Here is a 23,919-nt window from a genome sequence, read left to right as displayed (position 1 = left end):
CTTTTCAAATAAGCTTCAATATCATGATCATGTGTCTCAATTTTTAAGGGAATCTCTATGATATCATTGGGTGGATTAATATTGGGTCTACATGTTATCATGAGCTTAACCTTCTCTCCTAATTCAAGGATGTGGTGGATCAGCTGAAGATGCTGATTCTCCACATATTCATCAAGTGCATCAAGGACTATGTAGATGATCTCAAAGTGAGAAGCTTCTATCAAGTTCTTTAGCAATGTCTTGATATCTTTCACTGTAGCTCGAGTGTGTTGTGTTTGATGCTGAGAATACAGCTCTTGTGCTGCAGCTATTCCCAGGTTCTCATGATTGACAGCTAGCACTTTCCAGAGTGCACCCAAAATATTCTGAGCTTTCTGAGTTTCTGGGTCTTTGTAGTTTATGTAGACCCAAGTCAAGCCAAATGTATTGGTTCTAACGTACTTCTGGAAGTCCTCAATGACCTTGGAGCTGATGGCAAGCTCATAAGTAGAATATTTCAATACATAACTAAACCTTACACTAGCACAGTTTTCCCTGCCCCTGCTACAACATTGTTAATATTCAAATAATCAGTCTTAACAGTATGCTCTTACGTATACCCGAGCACCATAACAACTTTTCTGGGCCTGATATCCACCTTTGGAAGTGGACATCATTCAATAACCATTCTCCAGTATTTGCTTGGCGTTGTTCAGAGATTCTATCTTGATCTGCAAATGGGTTTACAGGTGAGATCCAATTGAACAGGTGCTCATGACCTATGATTTGTCCCAACATGGCAGATGCCAGAGAATGAAGAATGCTACTTACTGGGACCCTGTGCCTGAGCTTCCATTCCAGTATTGTTGATCATTCTGCAAGTGATTTTAAGCAATAGTTGCGGGTAAGCAAGGCCTGAATAATGTCCTACGTTGTGATATGACTGCCGGAGAAGTCAAAACTGGGACCATGCCCATCCCCGCCCGGGCCAGCAGCAGTTGGGCTTGGACCACCAGCTCCCCCATGACCGCCTTGACAAGTTTCAGCTTGAGTCTATGCAGTGAAAGAGTGGAAAGCCAACCATAGACATTGTTGACTCTGACCAGTGATTGTGCGGAAAGCATGTTGCTGGGGGCAGTGGTAGTCAAGAGCAAGATAGACCCTGTACCTGCCTCATGGCAGATAAGTACATTGAAGCCGCACGCTGCAACCCCCGAAGCTGTCTTTGCTATCGCAATTGGCTACCTGCGATTGGCTGTATGTCTTTCCATGACCACCTGCCACTATCATGTGGACGATTTTTTTCCCACCACCCTCCGCATGTCAAGCTTCTTCCTCCACGCTTGTCCTGCACTCAAACCCACGGCAGCAGACTTCCAATGGAAGTCTTCCATACAAAATTTCATCGGCGGCCGGCCCTACCATTCACATGGTTTTCTACAATCACTGTACGTCTATGTACGACCTTCCGAATCCATTCAGAGCCCGAGACAAAGTTTTTCCCCCTTTGACTAATTTCCCCGTTGGTGCTCTTCATCCTTCGGGTACCTCGTAAAGCCGGTTAGGTTTAAGCTGGAGCACGGTCATGTGTTGTCCCGCAGAAGTTTCGACAAGGCCTTCCTGTACACAGTAGCGGCGTGGTTGGTGACGGATCACGATTTCGGAGGGGAGGTGGGAATGGTGGAGAGGACACATCCGAGCCGAGTAACGTCAGTGGTAGGGTAGCATAAAAAAGCTACAGGACGCACAAGTGGAAAGCCATGATGGATTATGGTAGCGGGATGAGCGCGAAGACGGGGGCAATGGCCATGAGCATTGAGAGACAGCCCTGGGATCCGGTTAGCCTGGCCAGTCAGCGCAAAACAAAGCTGGAAGACGCACCAGCTGACTCCCTTCTACATACAGCCATGCCCAACCTCAAACGACTTGTCTTATCTTCCCAAACTAGTAAACCAATTTTGCTGGCGGCCACGGCGCATGTGTAGCAAGTGACCCAAACGCGACTTGGGGAGGGTATCGGACCAGTCGCCGGACTACATTCAAGCAACCACCGGTGCGGAGCTGCACCCGCGGGCTGCGACCACTGAGCGCATTATTACCTTATATATGGACGAACAGCGCACCCGAGGAGGCGGTATGTGTTGGAGGCAAGTGGCACAATGGGCGGAAGGAAGACGATTACATTGACCGGACACAATACCACGCATCTCTGCGACCCATAAATGCTGGCCACCGTACGCTCCAAACATGCGAGTCTCGTGGAAATCTATCCAGGGTGAAAAACCATTCACGACTGAGCAGATACTAATACTCACCCGCCGTCCGCCAGTGCCTCCGTCTGCGACCTACAAAAGCATTAGCGACTCCGCGTTACCCTCGCCAAACACACACACGCCTTCTTGAACGCATCGAAAACATCATGCACCCTGATCCCTTCTGTATTCTCCACCACAATCAGCGCGTGCTGCTCGCCGTTGCCTACCGCAGCGAGGAACGTCGCGCCGAACACCGCTGAGATTGTTGCCAGGTCGTCCGCCGCAGCGTACATGCCCAGCTCCTGGGCTCGGCGTTGGCCATTATTGTGTATAAGAAGATGTGCAGCAGTGGGTGTAGCCACCCTCGGCTCAGCGCTCGGTGTAGACAAGGAAGGGAAGGAGAAATTCAAAGGGATGCACTACAACGGCCGCGCTTCCTTTAAAAGCCCACGCTTCCTCATCGTCTACCCAAGACTGGTAACAATGCTGCTCACCATTGACCAACATCGACCGAGACCCCACTTGCCCGCCTAGTATCCGCTCCTGTAGCCCCGGTCGCTGTCTAACATCTCCCGCCACACCTGCCGTACCCGCAGGAGCAGGTCGTCATACGACAGCGGCGCCAGGAGTCAGGACGCGCGACTCGGAGCAGCTCGGGCGGGAAGTCGGGTAGTAACGGCGCCGGGCGGTAGCGCGGGGCGGTAGAGGATGGGCGGCGGGAGCGGCGCCTCGCGGGGCATGATGGTGGGCGTAAAGCAAGAAGTGGCGCGCTCGACATGATCGGCGTGATTGATGTACGGGCATCGGACATTGTCATTGATGATGCACTGGAGGCTGAGATACAGACCGTGACTGTGAAGTTTGTGTGAAGTATTTGCCTTCCTCTGCTTGCGCCGTTATACATAATAGATGTTGATAGCATCCATACCAAAAATGGATACAAGCAGGGATGACTCGGAAGAATCAGAACTGCCCACCCCCGCGTCGAAACAGAGACAGATACAAAGTTTGAAATGCCCTTTGAATTGCATATGCATGCATCAAGTACCGGCATTCGACTGGAACTTCATCCTACAATTCGGGACTGAATATAATACAATGGTAAAAGAATACAGTCACATCACCATCCATCCGAGGGCCACCGGAACCTCAACGGCCACACGGCGTACTTCGCGTCAAACAGGAATGATCCGTTCGCCGGGAGCCAGGCGCGCCCCTGCCCCTGCCCCCTTTCTGCCCCCTCGACCTCGTGGTATGGGTTCAAGTTGTCCTCGGACTCGTGGGACTCCGAGTCGCGCGGACCGGGCTGCTGGACGAGCGGGACGACCATCGTCCACTCCTTCTCGACCAGGACAGCGGCCCGCCCGCCGCGCCCGCGGGGCCAGCCGCACATCTCGTAGAACCGCCTGTGGTCGGTCAGCAGCTGGTTGGACATCCGGCAAGTTGCCACCGCGCGGGCCACGGCGAGGATGTACCGGGACACGCTCGGCGTGAGGCGGGCTCGGAGGCCGCGGGCCGGCGCCGACGGACCCGTGACATCGTTGACATCGGTGGGCCAGGCCGCGGCGGTGCGGACCGTGCTGCTCGCTGCCCAGCCCGCCGCAGCCTTGGGGGCGCTGCCCCACACGTCGGCCTCGGCGCGCATCATGAGAAGCCTCTCCACGCCAATCCCGCCCGGGCCGCCGAGCCGTGGGCGCTCGCGGAGCAGCCACTGGGCGGTGACCCACAGCGGGAGGGCAGGCAGCCGGGGGTAGACGTCGACCGTCGCGGTGATGTCGAGGGGGATTTCTGTGCCGATGTCGTCGGCGGGGAACGCCTCCATGCTCTGTCCGATGCCGTCATTCCCATATGTGCGACAGACGAAGGGCACTGCGGCCGCATTCCACACAGCAGGCCTGCCCCAGCGCTCCGGCACGGGCCCCGGGGCGAGCGGGGTCAGCGGGTATCGCGGCGTGCCGATCGGGATCTGGTAGTCGTAGTCCAGGTTGACAGAAAACCTTGGGTCCCCGTTGGTCGCCACGCGGACATGCGCGCCGGCGATGACCCAGCGCGCCGGATCAAAGTGCAGCGCCGCGGCGAGCTGAACGCGGACCTCGTGATCGTACTTGAGCCGCGTGCGGTCCGCACGGTGGATCGCGAGCGACGCGCTGAGTGATGGCTGTCCCTCTTGCGACACGTCAATGATGCGGCGCTGGAACACGCGCGGATCGACGACCGGATCTCGCCGGACCGGCGTCGGCGGGGGCTGCGCCGGGCCGCGTTTCTGCACCGGCGGGCCTGGAACAGGGTCCGACTCACCCGGGACCGCCCGAAACGTCCCTGTCTCCGGCCTGGGCGCTGGCATAGGGGCAGCGTCGAGTGCAAGCCCCTTCGGCACAGCGTCCCACGGGCGCATATGCACGGCCAGAGAGATCGCATATGGGCGTGGCCAAACGGCGTGGGCCTGCGCCAACGGGCGTGCACGCCCGTGATGGCGTGGGCGTGGCGTGGGCGGGCGTGGGACACTGTCGGCGCCTTACTGTCGGCAACAAGTAAGCTATTACCATAGCTCGATGTCCGTTTGAAAGCACTCCATCATCTGAATGCGCCTGTCGACTGTAATTTCCAGCGATCAAAGATCTTTGATCGTCGCCTTCCACGATGCCAAGCTGTCTTGGCAAGCCACTCGACCTCTACGCAGGCTCCTTGCAAGCTCTAAGGCTTGTGCCAGCTGTGCGTGTGGACGGCAGGATTGCAGGCTCGCGAGCGCGCTGAGTCGGCGCAGGCCGGGGCAAGCCCGGGGCCTGGAACCCGGGCACAGCGTCGACACACCCATGACCGCCCCTGCGCCAGACCGGACCCACCGTAGCCTGCTCTCCTGAGCTGGCGCTCGTCGCCGTCGTCTGCTGCGCCGTTGGCGTGCCAGTGGAGCTATTGTCCGCTCCGACTCGGAGTCGGTCAGTGGCGGGTCTGGCACAGTCCGGCCGGCCTATGTCGGTGCCCCAGCGGAGCCGTACGAAGCCCTTTAAAAGCCTTCAGACAAGTCAGAGGACTGACTATATCAAGGCCCACGCCCGTTTGTCCGGCGTGCCAAGCAGGACAAACGGGCGTGCCAAGCCGACCAATGGGCGTGGCACGCCTGATGGACGGGCGTGGGCTTTGATCGCCCGCCAAAACCCACGCCCACGCCCATCCACGCCCGTTGGCGCAGGCCCACGCCCATCGGGCACGCCCGAAAGTGAACTCTCTGCACGGCCACACCCGTCTCGACTGCGAGCGCGTGCGCAAAGTGCATCTGGCGGAAGCGCACGTCCGCCCACACAATCCACACTGCTTTCGCCTCCTTATCCTCACCAGTCGCCGGGCGGACGGACACCGCGAGGCCAGTGACACCGGCCGCGCGCGCTGCAGTGATGATGGCGGGGGCGTTCCGGGCAGCGTAGGCCGCAAGGAGGGACGGCGAGATGAGCACGGCGGCACTCGGCGAGAGGGGCGTGGCGGTCGTCGTAGCGAGCGGCCCGGGTTTCGCGGGCTTAAGCGTGAGCGGCCCGTTGCCGAAGATGAACTCCTCTGGCGGTTCGGGCTCTGGGTCCATAGGCAGAGATAATGGTCGTGGTTCAAAATCAAGGTCTTGCCCATCACGTGCACACTGACGTGACACTCAACAACTTGCGTCATGGTTTTGGTATCTATTTGCATGCAATTAAAATATAGTATTTGTCAAGTATTTGTTTCACTGAAATGTATATAAAACTGTGTAGAATTAGTTCACATTTTTACTGAGAAAGAAAATTAGATCACCTAATAAAAATTGCTTATCAACTTTGATTTTGTGATGATCTGTGACATTGTTTGATGGTTGTACTGTACAAAAGTTCCCTTTGTCACACTTGTCACACTGTAAGCCAGGCATCTAAACTAGCCTGAGTGACTGAGTCTCTCAAAGTTTATCATTCTTCCTCAGATAATAAATTTGTATTCTGGTTTCTGATTGATGCCTTAGTGATGTCACATACCAGTGTTAGATTTCAAGTCTAAGGTTACCTTGCAAGTCAGCCTTCACTTTATAGCACCTTTATCGGAGTATTTATCACAGTGTAGGGGTTTCAGAGCTATCCTCTCTAATTAGAATAACCAATGTGGGGTAATGATCATTCTAATTAGAGAGGATAAGTATGTGGAATCAGGGGTCGGCATAATTGATTGTTAAGTGCCATGCAAGAACCAAATGTAAGTAACAGAAAGCCCAAAGGGGAACCGAGTGGCTATCACAACACTATATTGGAGTGAGCGACTACACATCTTGCAGGCCGAGAGCAAGCCTGAACAAATACATGAACTCCAACAGATATGTTCAGAGAGGCCGAAGGTGATAAGGCTTAGAACATGGAGGGAGTCAAATGAGAGCAGGGAGCAAGGCAAGAAACATTAATAACAAAACTGAAGTACAGGAGTGTAGAGTACGAGTATTTATACTGAGTGGTAAGCATAAGGCATATAACCTTGCAGGGAGATCCAATGTGGTCCACAGGATCTCCCTGCGGGTTAAGTACAAAGGCATAGTAAGTAAGGGGAACGAGAAGACATATACGAGGCAAAGGAAACAAAGTAAATGCCTAAAGGATATAAGTAAACAAGCAAAATGTCAGACTGCGGGTCGGGCCGTGCAAGGACTTCTCCTAAGAACGTGCGCCCGGAACAGAACAGACGAATAGTCGGGCCCACAAGTACGGCGGGCGGGGTAGATCGAAACCGAAAGGGCCCGTGAACTCGGTCCCTTGTCGTAGTTGGTGGTCGAAGGTTCGAATCGGGTCGTGTCGGGCCCGATGAGTCGATAGCGTCTCCTCGCACGGAGTAAGGTAGTTCTTCAGACGATCTAAGCGATAGAGTACAGGGTACACTATCGTGCCTTATATACGCGGGCCCGCAAAGGGGGTGATCGGACACCCTGGCCCCTCCTCCTCCTCCTCGCTCCCGTTCCTGGCCGCAGAGGGGACGATCGTACATCCCTTGCGGGCCAGGCGCTACTCCTGACCTCCTAGCACTCCTCCCCAGTCCCCTTGTGTCGAGTTGGGCTCGGCGGACGGCTCGACGCTGTCGTTCTCGGTCACGTGCTTCCCACGTGTGCGTTCCTCCTACTGGGGCGCATGTTCCCCGTTGTCACGTGCTGCGTGTTGCGGGGCCCGCAATGGCCCGACACCAGCGCCCGGAGCGGACAGGCCAGGTCTTATCCGTGACATCACCCCCTCCCCTAGGAACGACTCATCTCGAGTCGGCGTGGCTCGGTCGCCCTGGTTTCTCGGGTTAATTTGACTCTAGCTCGTCCTTCCAATCGCAAATTCCATCCAGCCCATAAGCTTAAGCTAAGCTTCGGCTGCGCGTTTTTAATCTCCCGCGGCTTCTGTCGCCTCGTGGCGTCCGCAGATCGATTCTTCCTGTCCATCAAGTGTTTCACCGCGGTCACGTGCGGCGTATCGTAGGTGTTTTCCAATTCAGTTACGGCGTCCTTTGTTCATATTGCTTGCGAGTAGGCTGTGCTGCGCGCCTCGGTCGAAGTTCGATATAGAACACGTTCGTTCCCCCATATAAGCCGGGACTTCCCCTTCTAATTCTCTTCATGTCATCCCCCAACTTGTACCGCTCCGGGTTATTGCCCCCCCTAGGCCCTCAGATGGTTCCCCCGTCGTCGGAGCCTGGTCGTCTGTTCGTTCGTTTCGCCGCTATGTCTCTCATCGAGTTTCCTGCCTCCTGGCCCATCGCGCAAGGGCGAGACCCATCGTACCCGGAGTCGTTCGAGCGCCTCCGCCCGTTGGAGGACTTGCCTCTGTCTCAAGTTGCTGAGTATTCCTCCAAGCTGCTCCCTCGGTTGGCCCACGTAGTCCGTTCGCATCGAGCTCCCGCTCCCCCAGTCCCCCCTGCAGCGCCCCTGTTGCCGTCGTCTTCCCGTCGAATCTTGTGGCAAGGCGAGTTCGACCGCCTGATGAAAGCCGGTCTGTGGCAGCCCGTTGTCTTCGGGCCCCACCACCTTTACTTTGGCGTTTTGTTCGATGCGTTTCCCTCCTCCTTCATCTGGCGTTGCGAGGACGGCTCCCTTCAGGATATCCGCCCCTTGTTCGGACAACTGGGCCGTGGCCTCCTTGCCCATCTCCTCTCTGCCGACACTTCTTCCCCCAGTGATTCGTTCTTTCCCCGCTTGTGGCGTTGGGTGGTATGTTTCCTTCCTTGCTCGCTTCCGGCCGTGCGCTTACGGTCTTCGTCCAGCGCCTTATCCTGCATGCATTGTCTTGCGCCTCCTCGGCCGGCCTTCCCTCCTTCGTATCGGATCGATTCCTTATCCTAGCCCACGTGGCCGCCTTCCGCGTATTTCCCCAAGAGAACATGGCTCATCCCGATACGCTGGCCCGACTGCTGGGCCCTCTCCCTCCGTCCCTCGTCCCGCCGTTTCTTCACGCCGACCGGTGGTCCTCCTTCGTCCGGGTCGTCTCCTTGCAAGATCCTCGAGACGAGTTCGTGTTCTCGGGTGGCCCTTCGTTGGATGAGGCAGAAGCGGGCGTTTCCTTTAGCTTCCTCCCGTTGGCGACTTGGTTGGACGACCGATTCCCGAGCCCTGAGAGCGGTCCGGAAGATCCCGAGGCAGCGGCCTCGATAGTGAAGCGCGTTTTCCCTGCGCCTGTGGCTCGGGCGCGGTCCTCCCCTTCGATGGAGATCGACGTAGAGCATGACGGTGCCCCGCCTGTTTCGACCTTACTGTTCTTCCCCTCTGATCCGGAGTCAGATTCGGATGTGGAAGTGATCGCCGGCCCCCGTCGTTTGTCCTCGCTAGGGATCGACCCTTCGGAACACGAGTCGGCAGAGGATGAACTTGATCCTCCTTTCTCCCCGGCCTTGTCGCCCACCCCGTTGCACCGGGATTTCGGCACCCCCTTGGCCCCTCGTCTAGAATCCACTGGACAGTTGGCGCTTTTCCGAGGAGAGCCCCCTCGTCGACCGGGAACAGTGATCCGATCCCTTTCCCCTTGCTGCGAGTATTGCATCGCTCATGATCGTTTATGCACCGTGTGGGGGCGTCCCAGATAGTTCTCCTCAGAAACTCCCTGGTCCCGTGCGTCGGGCTTGTGACGTGTGCAGCCCGCTCCATCGTGCCTGTCTGCGTTGGCGGTCTTTTGCAGATGCGTACAAGGCTCGTTCCGCGGATTTGCGCGAGTTTTCCTTCGAATTTTGGGAGCGTCAAGTCGAGGATGGCGAGTTTGCGCTGCTGCGTCCCGATCCCCGCTTCGCCGATCTAGTCGGGCTGTCCGCCTCGGTTCCGTACCGATCCTTCTTGTTCTCCTATTTGCCCCGTTCAAACGAGGATCGGTTGCCCGACCCCGACGGTCGGGCCTTCTTCGGGCCGTCGTTGCCGCCCGGTCGTCCTTTCGCCAGGGTCTTCTCGGGACTCCTCCCCATCCCCTGTGCGAAAACGAGTTCGCACCCGCTCGCCGTCTCCCCCGCCATCGCCGGGTTGGTCCCGGCCGAGACCTCGCCCCAATTTCCGCCGGCCAACCCCCCCTGTCACGGATCGCTCGTCAGGAGAAGCGTCGTTCCAGCCGCACGCTCCTGCGGGGTGAGACCCGCCCCCCTCCTTATCCCACTATGGGTTTCCAGGTGTTATCATTCCCTCGAGTCTCCCTATGGTTCGGGAGAGAGTGGGACTTGGATCGGGCTATCGCCGAGTCTCGCCGGTTGCATGGGGATCTGTCGGTGCCCGCCGATCAACGCTTGTCGCCGTTGGGCATGCTGCTGTTGCAACAATCGGCGGTTCATTCGGCCGACGGGGATTTTCCCGGATGCTCGGACCCGTGCCCTCGGAGTTGTCGTCGATGCGTTCTCTAGACGCAGACCTCCGGTTGGTGAACTCGCTGGAGTCCCTGACCGCATCGCGGGACGTTGCCGACATGTGCCGCTATCTGGGCGCCATTCTCCTGGCTATCCACCGGTCTGAGGGCGAGAGGTCGGGATTCTGGGAAACGCCAGAGGGTTTAGAGCGTCGGGCCGCTGAACGAGAGGTGTATGCGGATGTGTGCCGTCGGGACGGCCTGAGCTTCGACATGATGGACCTGGATTAGGTTTAGGCGGATCGTTGGTCGTCCTTCGGTGACATCGGCCAGAGTTCCCCGTCTACTCGGGTCTCGGCGTTCGGGTATCCCCGTCCTTTCGTTTGCTGCCGTCGTTCGCGCGCCTTGTCAAGTCGGCCCCCTCCCGTAGGACTTCCCCGTTGTGGTTCGGACTATATCTTGTTTCTTTTTTGTTCGTGTTTTTTGTATTTTTTTGCAATCAACCAATCGTCTTGTGCTCCTTCGTCGTGTGGTGGGTAAAAACAGGAGATTTTATTATTAGGGGCACGGAGGCCCCGCCAAAGGTTAAAATAGAGCAGATTATGAGAGGAATAAGGATGGCCCCCAGGGCCTTCGTACGGAGGGAGGTGTGCCCTATTTCATCAGGCAGAGTGTGCCGGTGGCCCGGGGTGGTCCGAGACGATTCGGATCGGGGGTCCGGCCGTACGCGGGGAGGGGCGGTGAGTTGTTGAGGCGTCGGGCGCTTTGCGGCGGGCCCGGCACCCTGGGCCGGGCAGGCGTGTTCCATGTGCCGATGGTGTTCGTCCAGGGAGACCTGCCTAGGGGTGCCCCACTTCAGAGCGGGCTCCTTTCTCCCGTAGAGGACGTGGTTGAAGACCACGGGTTGGGCTTCGAGGGTGCGTCCGTATAGGTAGGCAAGGGAGGCGATGACGATAGCCACTATCGTAGCCCACGCCAGGAGTGCGATGACGGTGGTAGTGTCCATTCTGTTGCGGGTGTAGGGGGATCGCTTAGATTCTGTCAGACTGCGGGTTGGGCCGTGCAAGGACTTCTCCTAAGAACGTGCGCCCGGAACAGAACAGACGAATAGTCGGGCCCGCAAGTACGGCGGGCGGGGTAGATCGAAACCGAAAGGGCCCGTGAACTCGGTCCCTTGTCGTAGTCGGTGGTCGAAGGTTCGAATCGGGTCGTGTCGGGCCCGATGAGTCGATAGCGTCTCCTCGCACGGAGTAAGGTAGTTCTTCAGACGATCTAAGCGATAGAGTACAGGGTACACTATCGCGCCTTATATAACGCGGGCCCGCAAAGGGGGTGATCGGACACCCTGGCCCCTCCTCCTCCTCCTCGCTCCCGTTCCTGGCCGCAGAGGGGACGATCGTACATCCCTTGCGGGCCAGGCGCTACTCCTGACCTCCTAGCACTCCTCCCCAGTCCCCTTGTGTCGAGTTGGGCTCGGCGACGGCTCGACGCGTCGTTCTCGGTCACGTGCTTCCCACGTGTGCGTTCCTCCTACTGGGGCGCATGTTCCCCGTCGTCACGTGCTGCGTGTTGCGGGCCCGCAATGGCCCGACACCAGCGCCGGAGCGGACGGGCCGGGTCTTATCCGTGACACAAAAGTCCAAATGGGTAAAGATCCATGTTGATGGTTGGAGAGTCTGAACTTGTGCGAGGGAGTCCATGTGCAGATTAACTGTTTAAAGGGAAACATTCATACCTTCATTGCGTAAAAATCCCGTTGTGCTCTAAGGATAACCTCAAAGTATCCAAAGGTGTAGGGATGCCAGCCATTGCCGTAACGGCAGCGGCCGTCGATATGACGGGTGAGCTACGGCCACGGCCTGTCCGCTCCGGCGCTGGTGTCGGACCACCGCGGGCCCGTAACACACAGCAGGTGACAATGGGGAACATGCGCCCTAGTAGGAGGAACGCACATGTGGGAAGCATGTGACCGAGAACGACGCGTTGAGCCGTTGCCAAGCCCAACTCGACACCAGGGAACTGGGGAGGAGTGCTAGGAGTTTAGGAACCTGGCCCACAATAGATGTACAATCGTCCCCTCTGCAGCCAGGAACAGGAGCAGGGAGGAGCAGGGGAGGCCAGGGTGTCCGATCACCCCTTTGCGGGCCCGCATATATAATGCGCAATAGCGTACCATGTACTCTATCGCTTAGATCGTCTGAAGAACTACCTTACTCCGTGCAAGGAGGTGCCATCGACTCATCGGGCCTGACATAACCCGATTCGAACCTTCAACCACTGACAGCGACAAGAGGCCGAGTTAACGGGCCCTTTCGGTTTCGATCTACCCCGCTCGCCGTACTTGCGGGCCCGACGATCTGTCTGTTCTGTTCCGGGCGCACGTTGTTAGGAGAGGTCCTTGCATGGCCCGACCCACAGTCTGACACGGCCGTTGAATCCACGGCTGTCGGGGGACATTCCGAAGGTGCTGACGGTACAGGACGGTCAATAGGACGGCCCGTTACGGCCACCCGACGGTCAACGGGTTATTCTGGGAAGATTTGATCCTTCTTGGCCCATATTGTGTGCTAAAATTTGCTGTATCCACGTGAACCTATCAATCATCACTGGAAACCATCAAATAGTGCAGAGGTGGAGATGATTCACCGCAGATCTCATGCGCACAAGCCAAGTCACCTTATTTTGTCATCGGGATCTGGGTCGTTTGGACGGGATTATGCAAGGATTACGCGGAATGCTAGGCCATATTGCCACGACTTTGGCGGAATTGTCCTGGCGAGCCCAAATATAGCTCAAATACCTCCCAAATCAATGGGAACCACGTGTTCAGTGGCTCATCAGCCGTCGACCCGTAGTGACGGCCGTGAGGGCCGTAATTTGATGGTTGTTACAGGTGTGAGCCGTCCCGTAACCGTCCCCGTCGAAGGGATCTGGGAAGTAGCCAACGGGACGGCAACAGCCACCTGTTGATGGGTGCCGTTGACCCGTGGCTATGGCCACGGGCGGCATCCCTACGAAGATACATGGGATATAACCATAATATATTATGGAATATTATAAGATAATGTTTCACATTATTATTATTATGTATTTGATATAATAATATCATAATAGGCCAACACTATAAATTAAAAGTGGTCATTGTACCAGTTAAGTGATTCAGGGGTATCTGGCCTTCCTCACAATATCTTCCACCACTTGAGGCATATCAGGAGGTACGTAGTAAGTATACAAGATATTTAAGTATTTGGTGTCTGTAAACCAGGCCATATCTCCCTTGTGTACGTCAGGATCCACTTAACGAAATATATAAGTATCTCAACAACAGATAAATGTTTTAATATGGAACTTATTCCTGGATCATTCTGATTGATTGCACACATTTTTCCTCTTTTTAGCGGGAAGAGTTGGGGTGTCGGGGAATGCGCGCATCATGTTTGAGCCTGAGGGCGATGATGTTGCCATTGCATAGATATTTATTATTAACTAATCCTATCTGAAAGCATTTTATTTTACTCAATTTGGTGGAGAAATGGGCTAGCCCGGCCCAACCCCAGGTGTGTAATATATACATAATATATAAAACTTATACTTCATTTGTTCGATTATATTCGGCCGCTGCTTGACCTCAAGCTACTGGTGTTTCAACAGTGATCCCCCAAACTTCCGCCACCACTTTCTTGATCTCCTCTGGCTTTCGACCCCATTTGTTGAGTTTTTCCCTGTATTCTTGTCAAGAAAACACCTACAAGGAACATAAACATACCGAGCGCTAGCAACCTGAACAGTCATCTCAATTCCAAGTTTCTTGCCCTCTTCAATTTTCAACGCTGGCGCACGGGTACATAGTGCGATGAAAGCGTCACCGGCCCACTTCCTGTCGATAGTATACATCTGCTGCAATGCGATTTTCTCCACAGGGTCGAGCGAAAGCTTTCCCAGTTCCCGGATCGCCAAGTCCCTGACGTCCGACAGCGAATACTTCGTGGCTAATGCGAGAATGGCGGTCCAGTCGGCAGAGGTCGAAGCAAGGCATTGGCCCAGGACACTGTCAAGTACTATGAGGCTGTTGGAACGGGGGAAGTCGATAATGACACACGGTGGATAGAGGATCCACAATAGTCGCTCGAAATCGGCAGTCGAAACATCCTCTAGGACAAGCGGGTTCTCATCGGATGTAGGTTTTTTGGCGGTAGGCAGAGGAAAAGCAGTGGCGTGGCGGCGGATTGTACCATCCCAAACCCGGAAAAGGGTATCACCTGCTTGGAGAACCAGGTTTCCGTCCTCGTAGTAGTATTTCTCGTGCTTTTTTGTTGCTGGCGGAGCAGACGATGGCATCGAGTGGTAGGCTGGGGGTGCAGACAACGTGGGCATTGCCTGGGGGTCTTTGGCATAGTCCTCGCGAGATTTGGTGAGTAGCTTGCTCCATTGATAGGGCATCCCCTTCATTTACCGTTGAGAGAGACCGTGACACCATGAAACCGAGAACCAAACTTACAGTAAACGCGCCACTGACTGGATCAAAACCAACATGGACTTTGTGGACAATGTTGTATGGGTTGCTGAATCCCAGAAGCGGGGAGCGGGAGTGGATATCGTCTTGCCAGCCTATATGTAGAGTGAATACTAGTATCAATTGTGTCAAGAGGCCAGACATCTCACCATACAGCTCTTCGTCACTCTTGAGCGAAAAGTGGTACCGTTTCCTGTCCTGTGTCTCCATGAGTAGGCAGTATGGCTTGAGGTCGGTTCGGTCGATGCTTGTGATGTCGCGGAGGAGGATGACGATTTGTTGGGGAGCGGTCTGTGAAACCGGGTATTAGCAAGCAAGTGACGAGCGCGACAGTAGTAAGAAGAACACACCTCACCGGCAGATTTATGGAGGGTAAGGGTCATGTCCTTGAGAATGAGCCATTTGACCTTCCATACCCAACTGGTCAGCGTGCCCTCTTCTTTGACGCTGACTGAGCCTTGCCGAACAACAGCGCCCGCTACGCTGCTCGACAAAGATGGAGATTCGCCGATGCCTGAGTAAGAGGTTGAGTAAGACGAACCCAAAGCTAAGTTGGGATTGAAAGTGAAGGCCCCCCGGCGGGCACGCCGGGCAGTCGAACCCGTATATGACATTTATGGATGGGAGTGACGACGACGACCTCAGGCTAACACAGAGCGAAGACCAAGATGATGGTAATCCAAGGAGGGATCGGGTAGTTAGGGGAGGTAGTCAGGATATAAAAGGCTATGCAGTCTTGGTGCCATGATGCAGTCACACTTGCAATTGTAGCCTAGCACTGGCACTTGACAAGTTCTTTCACAACACAAGTTCATCGCATTCTTCGACCTTGCACTTTTTTGAACTATAAACTACTTATTACACTTACCTTAGACCTCAGACCTCAATCTAGGAAAGGGTGTGTCCAGGAAACTAGCTGGATGGAATAGACCCAACTTGAATAATCTCCAACTTGACTTAGACTGATACTTGATCCCAAGGATGGACTTCTGCTACTGTACCGTATTACAAACAAACAAACAAACTGCCACTAGGTAAGACCATGCAGATAGAACCTTGGCAGTGAATATTTAAATTATTCATTACATGCACTTAACATGTCTTAAGCCTATGTATACACCAAGTGATCTACGTCATCGTGAATACACCAAATTTAAAAGAAGCCGAGACAAAAAAGAGGAAAAGGCGACCCGACTATTGTCAAGCCGTCCCAGTAACACAAGTCCACACATTGTCCCTGCCCACGCGATCCTGCAGCCATCTGACGACATCGTCCCCAAGGCCCGCGCAATCCTCCATCTCGAGCCGCTCGAGCCTCTGGACCGCGCTGGCACCCCCGCCCCAGCTGCCCACTGGCGGACCCGGCGGATTCCGCGCATCAATGACCTTCACAAGACGCATCACACCGTCCATGCCGGCGCCAAATCCGCCATAACTCGAGCTGGGACTGCTACCTCCGTTTGCGCTGGTCCCGATGCCCAGGCTGCCCGCGCTGGAGGCTGCGGCAAACCCCAAGCCGTGGTTGACTCCTAGCACAACAGGAGGCCCGTTGTGATGGCCATACGGCGACACGTAATGCGGGTGATGCAAATGTGGCGAGTGCAGTGGTGTCGAAGAAGTCTGCGTGTGATGCCCCGCACATCCGCGAAGGTAGAGCCCACGCAGCTTTGGACAAAGCCATCCCGGCGCGTTCATACCATTGATACCATTGAAGGTGTTGATCAACGGTGGGAGGGTAGGCAGACTGGGCGGTGGGGGCAGGGCAGGCAAAATCGTGACAGATCCGGGTTGCGCTGCTGTTGTTGTTGTCGCAGTTGTCGCATTCGCGGCGGGATTCGGAACAACATTGATACCAATGCCCACCATTTGAGTTCCTGGTTGGACCAGCGTAATTGGTGGCAGCGTCAGTCCACCAGCGAGTGGCACCGTCATAGGTATCAGATTCCCAGCAGGACTGACCACGAACGACGGGTTTATCGGTGGTGGAGGTGGTGGCCACCCAGTTCCTATACCCAGCCCACCAAACATTCCCCCGCCAGCACCACCCCAGAATGGGTTGGGCCCGCCCCCACCTCCGTCATCCGGACTCGCTAGCGCATTGAGTAAGCCATCTATAGCACCACCTCCGACCTTGAGGATCTCAATATTAGCACCAACATCGCTGAGGAAGTTCCATGCAATCAAGGCCGAGCCACTGTGGGCGGACGGGGGCGAGGAAACTGCAAGAGAGTGCTGGACCGAAGACGGGGTGTTTTTGTTGCCGGAAGGTTTTCCGGAAGTGTATAACCCCGATCGCGTTTGACCCATTTGTTCTCGCAACATAGAACCACCAGCTCCATACCCGATGCTAAGCACCTTGAGGGTACATCCTACACTCCTCGCCACAAGACCTACGATCGTGTCCTCGATCGGATCCCTTGCAATATCCACGTCTACCTCCAGGCTCGTCAGGGACGGTGTCACCAGCGTGTCAATTAAGCCTGTGAGCAGATGATACCCGCCGAAATACAACTCTTCGAGGGATGAAAGCGTCAGTTGGTTGGCCGGGTTTAGTCCGCTCAAATGGTTGTGGTTGTGATGATGATGATTGTTGTGAACGAGGGGAGCACCTGGCAACGGCAATACTGCTGGTGCAAGAGCCGCGAAATGCAATCGGAGAATGATGAGGGAAGACCGATTTGCCTTGAGGATGGCCATAAGCTGATCAAGAGGTATAGTCGCTCCTGGAAGGGCTCGCAGTGATAATGTATGGAGATGACTGGCAGGATGAACAAAGAGCGATGATGTGGGGCGGAAAGGCGTGTATTGTAATGCGAGTGACTCGAGAGACGGGAATGATACTGGGGAATTTGGCAGTGCTGTGGGTGACCATGACCAGTCTGCCGAAAAGTAGCCCGGCGTTGCGCAAGATACCTCGAATTCCTTCAGGAATGGAGCGCTGCCTGTGGGAGAAATTAGACGCGATAATGCGGAAATAGGTAATAGAACACACCCGAGATAGACCTGAGAGAACCCAACGAGGCAAATCCCTTCTCGAAACGAAATATGAAACGTTCCCAGCGATGCATCTGGTTAATGAGATAGAAAATGGCGACATGCCCCCAATGAGCCTCTGTTGGAGAAACTGACGGACGAGGAGAAGGAGCGTCCCATGACGGATGCTGTGGAATAACAGGAGGGACTGCATGGGGAGTGAAATGAGGGGATTCTTGGACGCCAGAGACTGGCTGCGCAAGAGGTGGTGGGGGGTATGAAATGGGAAAGTCGTGTCTACGACGACCACGATATTGGTTTGTAGGAGGGGGAGGTGGTGCTGTTTCACCCGAAGCATGCACTACTCGGAGGTAGACCTCAATATCCAGCGGTGCTGTCGGACCTGACCGCTCAAGCCACAGCCGCAAGGTCTCGGGAGATGCGCTCTGGTTGGTTACCAGTCGAATCTACATATAATCAGAGTCAAATAACGGGCCGAAGATGGCTGTAGTAGAATTGACCTTCGTCCACAACCGCGGGATAGCAAGCGCCTGTCGTCTCCACGCTGCGCAAACAGCCGCCAGAACCCAGCCTACACACGGATGGTCCTCAAAACACCACGCAAATAGCTCATTGAGAACGTCGCCAGGGAGGCGTCGGATAGGTGCAAGATAGGCCTGCGCCACGCGGTTAGCACGTTGTTTTGTCTCAGGAAGGACAATATGCGTACCTTCATGTTGATTATTCCCTCTTGCACAGCAGTCTCCTCCCGAGCCAGCTCGTTAATGACCGCCTGTGCATCCGCGACCATCTTGGTCAACCTCGCTTCCGCCAGGGCCTTGCGTTGAGCGAGAGTTTCAGCAGTTTTGATACCTTCGGACAGGCTGGCCCGCGCCGAAGCCAGGCTTGTTGCCGAGGGTGGCCAAGGGTCATTGAAAGACGGTGGGAACATGGCAACGGAAGAGTGGGATGGTGGAAGGAGGAGAAAAGAGAGGATGGGACACACAATGTAAAATGTCACGGTGATCCCGGACATAGCGGTCCGTGGGGTCGGGCAGCGGGAATGGCGATTCGAGTTCGATTACAGACTGGAATGAATCTCTACATCTATCTTGAACTATCTACTCTGCGGGGCGCCAACATACCCTTTCCCGACCCATCATCTATTGCTGCTTGCAGTCTCGTCTCTTTGTGTGGCGCACCAACCTGGCCATCGCGGCCTCTATAACTTCCCCGAAACCTAGCGGCTTCGCCCTCTCATTCAAGTTCCTTGTGCCTTCTCCGTGTGAGAACACAACACAATAAAAGAATTTTGCCAGCAAGACTTGTCAAATGCCCACAATAGAAGACACGCCCAGCGTCTGCTGTCAAAATGCCCGCCCGTGTTATCCCTAGTACCGCCATAGATACTTCTGCATCAGTTTGACTCCAATAGCGCCGGCTTGTGTGGATCCGGTATAGTCGGAAAAGCTTGCAAGATGGGCTATGGCTCAATGGCTGGTGTGAAGCTAAAGTAATCCCTCCACGCCCTTTATTGACAAGTTCTTGGCTTTAACCGCTTTATGATTCGACGCTCTCGTCGTCGTGGTTATCTTGCACTAGGTTGCGATGACGGATGTGATATCCTACATGCCCATTTGCGAGAGTTAAACATTTCGCAGACCGCTGCTTCTGCATCAAGATGTGAGGCCAACAGTTAGACTTGAATGGAATCCGAATGGTGCTTGCATGAATGGCTTGATAAAGACGTGTCAGCCTAGAAGTCATATAAGGTGCCGCATTGTAAGCATTGAGAACAAAAGTAGAGTGAGAGTTCTGAGTGAGCCGAACTTCTAGGACGAGATTGAAGAGCACTCGCTATCACGTGTCAATCACCTTTTGATGTTGACCTCCGTGCCAGTGACCATGACCAGTTCGGGATTGCTGAGAGTGTTCAGAAGCTCGCAATGCAGGACCATGTAATGTCTTGCCAACCCTGTGCGAGTGGGGATATATGACTCCTCAAGCGGGAAAGCGGCTGGCCAGGTGTGTCCTAACCACTTATGTATTCTTCTGACTACTAACTAGAAGGATATGCACATAGTATCGATTGCCTTGCCGCTCCTCTACTTTTTCCTTCCTCCCTTAGCCTTCTATAAGCAACAAGATAAATTCTCAGCTTCGAACTCGCCTACGAGTATTTCGCCTACATACCACGGTCAATCTTGCTGCAAATGCGTCATGTAGCGCCTCCATATTGGATATATTCCGTAGAGGCGAACCAAGGACTTTTTGGCTTCTTCCAGAGTCGACTGATGGCGAGGCTGTTGACTTCAAGTTCATCATCGAATGTCTACTCTGCATTCGCTGTTAGACCACGAGCTCATCGCAGAGCCACAGAATGTACCGAATGTACCATCGGTATGTTTTGGCTGCTCTTCGCGCTTCGACACGCAATCACACCCCTCTAGAAGCAGGTTTATTGAGGACAATATTCAAGAATGGCCACCACACACTCACCACATAACGACGAGCTGCTTCCGCCACCATTTCCGGATTGGATTCCATCTCCTTCTTAAACGCATCTCTTCTGGCTTTGCCTTCCCTCAACACATTGGGCACCGTGGGGTCCGGGAATCTCGTCCCGTGGGGCAGCGCACTAGACGCATACTTCTTCGTCAACGTCTCTCCAGGATATAATCGGATGGGCCCGTGTTCTTGTGTTAATAAAAACTGATGTCTGGCTTCTGCGTTCTGGTATCGACCATCTTGTAACCCGGACTGGAGTGCACATGTGATACAGTGTCGAAATGAGCTGCTGGGATCGTCTCTTGGTGGACCTCGACAACATTCCTTCGCAATTCGGGACTAACTTGTGTTATTGGTTTCCCTTTGAATGTGGCCAACGGGAGCAGATACACAAGTCTATTCCCCTCGACGTCTTCGATGACCCGGCTGATAATGCACGGCCGCCAGGCCGTACCCTCTTGGTGGCCTTGCGTGCTCCAGTCGCGGCAAACAGACTCGAGGAACGAGCGGGTGTCGCTGCACAAGCCGGTTTGGCCTGTTGTTAGGCTCAGAAAGCTTTTCAGAGGGCCATGCTGGAGTAGCAATCGTTGGGGCAAGACGATGGTGTCTCCCACTGGCACATTCAAATCGCTTTCGGCTTTCTTCAGATCTCCGTTTAACGGTCGGGAAGTTGCGCGTCCAAGTTCAGGCCAGCAGACGGAGCTGAGGCAAGGTTCGACATAGGCATTGGACATCGAGAGCTAAAAATGAGGTACAGTGAGGAAACCAATTATCTCTGTACATGTATCCCACTCATAAAATCAATAGGACATTATGATCAAAGCGCTGATGACAGGCGAGCTTTGTTGTCGTTCATTGTTTAGGTATAAATATATATGAAGGCCCCTGGCAGGGACAAGGCTATAGCTAACAAAGAACCGTTTCCCTCATGTCGACCACCAACACCAGCACCACTGCTCCTATTTTTGTTCCTCAAGATGGTGCATTTGCAATCCTGAGGATCGACCCCATTGCTTCCCTGGCCCATCTCAATGACCCGGAAGCTCTCAAAGCTGCAGAGTCAATGGAATTTCACGACTATGTAGTGTTCGTCCCTGGTGTACGTGTAATATTTTTGGTTTTTTGCAGATATTCGCTTACACTGTGCTTTCAGACAAGGGAAATGCGCCACCCAATGATCTCTTTCCGGGCAGAGGTCGTGGAATTTCTCGTTCAAGGATTGCCACCCGATGTTCCCTCTCTCTGTATCGACTCAGCGATGTCCATTCCTATCTTTCCCACTTCCCACTCTCAACATCCAGGTTCTCGGGAGCCTCTTCGAACACTGAAACCCCTTCCCTGGGGCGACTGCTATCTCTCACCTTTCCTTCGTGAGACGGTGCGCTGCCCGACTGTTATAACAACCGATCCTCTTTGTTGCTCTATGGTTGACGAAGATATATCTCGCCATGATGACATGATTGATCTGGACCGTCTCAGACAGTCCGTTCTGTTTTCTCGCAGTCTTGTCGAAAGCAGTGGGTTGGATGCTGTTGACAACAGTGACGAAGGAATCGCCTTCAATGAGGAGCAAGAAGCCTCTGAGGGTCTCGATGAATCGCCTATGAACACGACGTTCTCTTACATTGCCGATGATGTTGATGCTCAGTCACGGTCGACGACGAATGACGAACTCGAGGATCTGGATGAAGATGAAGACCTCTATCTGTGCGGATTAATCTTTCCGAAGGAGGCCCCCAGTGACATGCTCACCGTCAACATAACGCACGATCTTTCTCGTGTTGGCGAACTGCGAAATCCTCAGTCGTTTTATGACGAACGAGCACAGATTCGAAGGTGATTTCGTCCCAATCCGTTCCAATACCGTCCTAACCTTGATCCTTCGATGTAGGATTGCGGCCGAATCGATGGACCGCCTGCGTCAAGCAGTCGAGCAAGAATCAGAAGAGCTTTATGCTACAAAAACAGGTGAATTGGCTTGTGAATATTCACCGTTTACTAGCATGTCCTTATCATTCTTCAGCTGTCCTTCTCGCGGCTCGGAAGCACGAACGTCTTGTGCTATCCAATGATCCAGAGTCTTCACCCAACAATACCAGCTCCATCTTATCGGACGGCATTCAAATAACCTCTGCCACGACACAGTCAAAACTTGAGGTCATGATGCAATGGATCCGTTCATATTTATCTTGACCGTATGTTAACTACCGTCATAATGTAGTATACATATCCCGGCATACTACTGTGTAGGAAACGAAATTACTAGGAATTTGAGGTCACGCCACCGCGAGAACTTTCCTTTCCATCTTACCACCCAATTACCACCTGCCACTTGCTTTAAAAATGCTGTTCCCGGTACCTGGAACTAAGCACATTCAATACAGTTCAAGACTGCGGGCTCCTCCCGTGGGAGCTCAAGCTTAAGCGCTCAAGCGCCACTATAACACTTCGCAAGACGATATGCTCCGTGCTGGACGTGAGTGCTCACAATCCTCCACCTCCATCTAAACATCGACAATTTTAGAGTGCTCAACAGCCTCAACTGCCCCCCCTCCCCCCCAGTAACTAGCGGCCGCAGTCTCCGTCATTCATGTCGCACACCCACCCCCCATCTTACGCAGAGAATGGCGTTGAGGACCTCGAACTACCAGCCTACGAAGGGTTGGAGGCAGGTCCCCCCAGACTTGGCTCTGAGCCGCGCGTATTTTCGTATCAACTCAAGAATAATGACGGCTGGTGGGCGAAGTTGGATGTCACCGGAGACGGACGAATCTCGAACGCAATCACCCCCTCCATTCTCCAGGGCACCAGCGTTACAGGCTCCGTACAACTCGCTCTCCGCAAAACCGAGCCAATTCAGGCCATTCGTGTAGCCGTTCGGGGCGAAATTCTGGGTGGAATCCCAGGAGAAGGGGCCTCGGACCTCGCTGTTGTGTTTCTGGATGTGAAGAAGACGTTGTGGACATCATTTGAAGGAGACGCAAATGCACCATCAACGAAACCGTTCAACTCCGGCCTCAAACTGAACGGGGACTACCAGTGGCCGTTCTCAATTGCGCTGCCGAAGGAGATCGTGAAGAAGGGAAAGACATACCCTCTTCCTCACTCGTTTGGCACGGGAAAGGGCTTTTTCACTTTGCAATATGTGGTGGAAATGCACATTGTACGCCCTAAATTCCGGTTTGGGAGAGACGAGAAGTAAGAGTTGACTCGTCAATCGCTCACTGTAAAGCTGACAAGTTTACCTAGATTACCAGTGATATTCAAGTATTTTGTGCTTAGCCAGCCACCAGTACCGTCACCATTGCGTGCGGTTTGGATTCCTTTTGTTATTTGGGCTCTTTTTTCATGATTTTTTTCAATAGATTGCTTACCAGGAGGGTAGTCCTCTCGGAGGACCGGAGGTTGATCCAGAAGGTTGGGATACGAAGACTTTTGCTGTCAGCGGGAACGTGTTTAGCTCCCGCAAAGTCGGGGACATCATAGTAAAGGCTCGTCTTTTCCTCCTTTTTATGGGTGAACTAAATGTGAAGTAGTTTTCCCTCGCAAAGCCCGTAGGTCCGAATAAACCCGAAAATCATTCTGAAATTTCTACAGCTCTCCTATACACGCTCTTCCTCTATTCCGTGCGCTCTTACAATCGAGAGTCCCGACACGGAAGTTGTCGACTTGCTCTCTCAACCTGATGCGCCAATGGTGTATTTGGAGCGCACTACCCAGCAAAACGCTCAGAATTACCACCGAACATTGGAACCATGCATGAAGGCGACATTTTGGACGCCACCAGGTAGCGTGCGAGGACGCCTCATGGGGGAGATCCACCTGAAGCCGGACTTGCATCCGACAACGGATTTCAGCGAATACGGACTGGCCATACAGGTGCAAACTCCTTCCCGCC

The 23,919-nt window shown here is 54.2% G+C and overlaps 4 protein-coding genes across 4 annotated transcripts; 1 reads left to right on the top strand and 3 right to left on the bottom strand.

Moving 5' to 3' along the window:
• Positions 1–3,354: 3,354 nt before the first annotated feature.
• On the bottom strand, positions 3,355–4,629 carry MIND_01351800 (uncharacterized protein; the record flags this gene model as incomplete). Its single annotated transcript, XM_037369951.1, has 1 exon — positions 3,355–4,629. The coding sequence occupies one exon, from the start codon at positions 4,627–4,629 to the stop codon at positions 3,355–3,357; it is 1,275 nt and encodes a 424-aa protein (XP_037213507.1).
• Positions 4,630–13,655: 9,026 nt separating this feature from the next.
• MIND_01351700 (Non-specific serine/threonine protein kinase) lies at positions 13,656–15,154 on the bottom strand (the record flags this gene model as incomplete). The annotated part of the gene is made up of 6 exons (XM_037369950.1): positions 13,656–13,749; positions 13,794–14,075; positions 14,127–14,470; positions 14,526–14,635; positions 14,690–14,831; positions 14,891–15,154. 6 exons carry the CDS (start codon positions 15,152–15,154, stop codon positions 13,656–13,658), a joined length of 1,236 nt encoding a protein of 411 aa, XP_037213506.1.
• Positions 15,155–15,740: 586 nt separating this feature from the next.
• On the bottom strand, positions 15,741–18,465 carry MIND_01351600 (D-ser-dehydrat domain-containing protein; the record flags this gene model as incomplete). Its single annotated transcript, XM_037369949.1, has 4 exons — positions 15,741–17,482; positions 17,533–17,980; positions 18,035–18,190; positions 18,244–18,465. The coding sequence occupies 4 exons, from the start codon at positions 18,463–18,465 to the stop codon at positions 15,741–15,743; spliced, it is 2,568 nt and encodes an 855-aa protein (XP_037213505.1).
• Positions 18,466–20,949: 2,484 nt separating this feature from the next.
• Positions 20,950–22,214, top strand: MIND_01351500 (uncharacterized protein; the record flags this gene model as incomplete). The annotated part of the gene is made up of 4 exons (XM_037369948.1): positions 20,950–21,120; positions 21,175–21,857; positions 21,913–21,989; positions 22,045–22,214. 4 exons carry the CDS (start codon positions 20,950–20,952, stop codon positions 22,212–22,214), a joined length of 1,101 nt encoding a protein of 366 aa, XP_037213504.1.
• Positions 22,215–23,919: the final 1,705 nt, after the last annotated feature.

The sequence above is a fragment of the Mycena indigotica genome (assembly GCF_014461135.1).
Source record: "Mycena indigotica strain 171206Taipei chromosome Unknown Mind.scaff0016, whole genome shotgun sequence".
Taxonomy (NCBI): Eukaryota; Fungi; Basidiomycota; class Agaricomycetes; order Agaricales; family Mycenaceae; genus Mycena; species Mycena indigotica.
This window is presented reverse-complemented; position numbering and strand designations above follow the sequence as displayed.